This window comes from Gekko japonicus, unplaced genomic scaffold, assembly GCF_001447785.1.
Source record: "Gekko japonicus isolate JY-2015 unplaced genomic scaffold, Gekko_japonicus_V1.1 scaffold2733, whole genome shotgun sequence".
NCBI classification, from domain to species: domain Eukaryota; kingdom Metazoa; phylum Chordata; class Lepidosauria; order Squamata; family Gekkonidae; genus Gekko; species Gekko japonicus.
The window spans coordinates 5034-9285 of NW_015174356.1; the positions used below are offsets into that span (position 1 = coordinate 5034).

General features: G+C 47.6%; 1 protein-coding gene across 1 annotated transcript in view; it reads left to right on the forward strand.

Annotated features, from left to right (window-relative positions):
• The window catches only part of OBSCN (obscurin, cytoskeletal calmodulin and titin-interacting RhoGEF), a gene marked incomplete at both ends in the record, with an annotated part of 222594 nt that overhangs the window by 4230 nt on the left and 214112 nt on the right, over nt 1–4252 (forward strand). The window contains one exon of the mRNA XM_015424328.1: nt 3314–3616. Coding sequence (XP_015279814.1) covers nt 3314–3616 — 303 coding nt within the window. The remainder of the gene's footprint in view (nt 1–3313; nt 3617–4252) is intronic.

The following is a 4252-nucleotide window of genomic DNA, read 5'->3' on the forward strand; positions in this document are numbered from 1 at the left end:
CGTCTTCTGGGCATGGAACAGGGGTCACTGGGAGTGTGGGGGAGAGGTATTTGTGAATTTCCTGCATTGTGCAGGGGGTTGGACTAGATGACCCTGGAGGTCCCTTCCAACTCCATGACTGATTCTAAATCTTTCTTCCTCAACGCTGTCGGTCAGCCAGGGAACGAACTGTTCATCTGCAGCTAAACAACTGCCCGTGGTTGGCTCCCGAATCACAGTGGGTGTGAAATGAAATAGGAAACCACCTGTGACTGTCAGGAGGTCATTTTAGAAGGCGCTACCTACATTCTGGGGAGGAGGGAGGAGGGTACTGATGTAGGGAGCTGTGGGGAGGAGGGTACTGATACAGGGAGCTGTGATGATGGATTGCCGCTTTGGAATCTGCATTGCAAGCAAGCGACCCAGGTCCTGTGATTAATATTGGCGATCTCAGTTCCAAGGGGGAGCGGACTTCCCCACTGAATGGAATAGCTTGAGTGTTAGGGAAGCTGTTAGGAGATGTGGCTTTTGTTCATAAGGCCAACGCGCTGCTTGAAACGTCACTTTCCAAGGTGGCTTTTTCCATCTGATTATCTGGGAGCCCTCGGGGTTTTGTCTTGTTTTATATACAACTGGGGGTGGGGGTGTGTGGGAAATGGGACTTCCACTGAATGTTTAAAATGCAGGATCCCAAATATCTAAGGACCTGATCCAGGTGATGTCAAACATCTGCGTTGCAGTTTTGGGATATTTAAGATCGATCCAGGTGGTCAGCTGTGTTGGTCTGAAGCTGTAGAACAAATTTAGAGTCCAGGGGCACCTTTAAGGCCAACCATGGTTTCTTTAAAGTATGAGCTTTCGTGTGCAAAGCACACATTTTCAAATGTTCTCTTGGGATATTTAAGCATATTCTTTAGTCTCCCGTTGAAATGAAGGGGCTTAAGATCAGGGGTCATTTCCTGCAGGAGCGCACAGGAGTGGAGCTCCGGCAGCAAAGAGCCCAGGGGGCGGGCACATGCAACAAGCCCCACCCCCTGCTCCCAGAAACCCTCAGTCAGAGCAAGAAGCAGCCAGGCAAGTTGCAGAGCTCCCCCCGGCCCTCCAGTCCAAAACAGTCCAGTGGCACCTTTAAGACCAAGTTTTATTCAGGTACAAGCTCTCGAATTCAGTTATTAGCTCCAGATGTAAAACTTTTAATTGTGTCCTCTAAAATAATAAAAGGAATTTAACAGCATGATAATTTAAAGGGGGAAAATGCATGCAGATTTTACATTCTGCTTTCTGTGTTGTTTTTCTCCTTTTGATCCTGTTTTATACATTTATCCAGATTTGGGTTTTGTCTTGTTTTATATACAACTGGGGTGGGGGGTGGGTGGGAAATGGGACTTCCACTGAATTCTTACCGTTAAGTGTACAAATAGCATTTTCAGTCATGAGTGCGAGAAGTATTTCCTGCACGTTGTGTGTGTGTGAAGTACCTTCAAGCTGCAGCCGACTTACAGGGTGACCCTGTAGGGTTTTCAAGGCAAGAGACGTTCAGATGGTTTCTTTAAAGTATGAGCTTTCGTGTGCAAAGCACACATTTTCAAATGTTCTCTTGGGATATTTAAGCATATTCTTTAGTCTCCCGTTGAAATGAAGGGGCTTAAGATCAGGGGTCATTTCCTGCAGGAGCGCACAGGAGTGGAGCTCCGGCAGCAAAGAGCCCAGGGGGCGGGCACATGCAACAAGCCCCACCCCCTGCTCCCAGAAACCCTCAGTCAGAGCAAGAAGCAGCCAGGCAAGTTGCAGAGACCCCCAGAGCTAGCAATCCAAAACAGTCCAGTGGCACCTTTAAGACCAAGTTTTGTTCAGGTACAAGCTCTCCCTCCTCTGCGAGGACAGTTCTGCAAGTCCCCCCCCCATAGCTAGCAATCCAAAACAGTCCAGTGGAGCCTGAGCGGTGGGCGTTGCCTTCTGACACACTTCCGGTGATGCCAGGGGGTGTGGCATATGCAAATAAGTTATGCTAATGAGTTATGCTAATGAGCTCCTCCACCCCTTTTTCTACGAAATGAGCCCTGCTTAAGATGCTAATCTTTAGTGGGCTCTTACCGTTAAGTGTACAAATAGCATTTTCAGTCATGAGTGCGAGAAGTATTTCCTGCACGTTGTGTGTGTGTGAAGTACCTTCAAGCTGCAGCCGACTTACAGGGTGACCCTGTAGGGTTTTCAAGGCAAGAGACGTTCAGAGCTGGTTTGCCCTTGCCTGCCTCTGCGTTGCGACCCTGGACTTCCTTCCTGGTCTCCCATCGAAGTACTGACCAGGGCTGACCCCGCTTAGCTTCTGAGAGCTGATGGGATTCGGCTAGTCTGGCCCTTCCAGGTCAAGGCTGAATATTTCCAAGCAAAACACAATTCTAGCCATATATGCAGATGGTGACAATGCTGAGTGAGGACTCCTTTTTATTCCTCTTGTATGTGAATGTATTTATGATGACAATGCTGAGTGAGGACTCCTTTCTATTCCTCTTGTACGTGGATGTATTTATGATGACAATGCTGAGTGAGGACTCCTTTCTATTCCTTTTGTACGTGGATGTATTTATAATGACAATGCTGAGTGAGGACTCCAGGGCTCTTTTTGTAGAAAAAGCCCAGCAGGAACTCATTAGCATAATAGGCCACACTCAACAGCAGAAACTCATTAGCATATTGGGCCACACACCTGACAGCACAGCTCATTAGCACATTAGACCACACCCCCATGCTATCAGAAGTGTGGTTATCCAGCCACACCCACCTTTTGCTTGTTATTCTGTTTACCTTGTTTGTTGTCAAAACCCAGGGCCTTTTTTGTAGCAGGAACTCCTTTGCATGTTAGGCCACACACCCCTAATGTAGCCAATCCTAATGAGTTTCTGCTGTTGGGTGTGGCCTATTATGCTAATGAGTTCCTGCTGGGCGTGGCCAACTTGGGAGCCAGCCGGAACTCCGTTCCTGTGCGTTCCTGCCCCAAAATAGCCCTGCTCCTTTCTATTCCTCTTGTATGTGGATGTATTTATGATGACAATGCTGAGTGAGGACTCCTTTCCATTCCTCTTGTGCGTGGATCTATTTATGACTTAAAGGGATTAGCGTTTCTTTTGCAGAGTTTTAAGGCATTTTATGATTAGCATATGTGTGAATATTATTTTTTTATACTACCTGCTTTGAATTTCTGCTTGGCGAAAGAGACCAGGTGATAAACTCCAGGTGCGAATCCAGCTCAGGGTATGAATTCTTATAAACAAGTACGTCAAATGTACAGTGGTCCATGCAATTTTCAGCATTCCTCTTTTTTCATACAACACAGCTCCAAAGAAGCCTCCATCTCAACCCCCCATTGACCCAGTGGTGAAAAATAAAACAGAAACCTCAGTGACATTAGCCTGGTCCCTTCCTAAGATGGAACACCCCATCCCCATTGATGGATACTTGGTGGAACGCAAGAAGCTGACGGGGTTCACGTGGCAGAGGTGCCACGAATCTCTCATCACGGCAACAGAATTCACAGTGAGCAACCTTCTCGAAGAGTCTGACTACCATTTCCGAGTATCAGCAGTCAACAGCTACGGCCAGAGTGATTACCTTGAGTTCCCAGGAACTCTGCACCTTGGTGAGTGGAAACAGAGATTGCCTGCAGCCTTTAGAATCGTGGGCATAAGAACATAAGAGACGCCAATGTTGGATCAGGCCAAAGGCCCATCCAGTCCAACACTCTGTCACATAGTGGCCAAAAATACCAGGGGCCATCAGGAGGTCCAGCAGTGGGGCCAGGACACTAGAAGCCCTCCCACTGTTGACCTCCCCCCCCAAGCACCAAGAAGACAGAGCATCCCTTGCCCCAGAGCCCCTATCTATACCTTGTGGCTAATAGCCCCTGATGGACCTCTGCTCCATATGCTTATCTAATTCCCTCTTGAAGCCGTCCATGCTTGTAGCCGCCACCACTTCCTGTGACAGTGAATTCCATGTGTTCATCACTCTATCCGTTCTAACCCGACTGCTCAGCAATTTCATGGAGTCCCCACGAGTTCTTGTATTGTGAGAAAGGGAGAAAAGTACCTCTTTCTCTACCTGCTCTTTCCCATGCATAATCTTATAAACCTCGATCATGTCACCCTTCAGTCTTCGTTTCTCCAAGCTAAAGAGCCCTAAGCGCCTTAACCTTTCCTCATAGGGAAAGTGTTCCAACCCTTTTATCATTTGAGTTGCCCTTTTCTGCACTTTTCCCAAAGCTATCATATCCTTT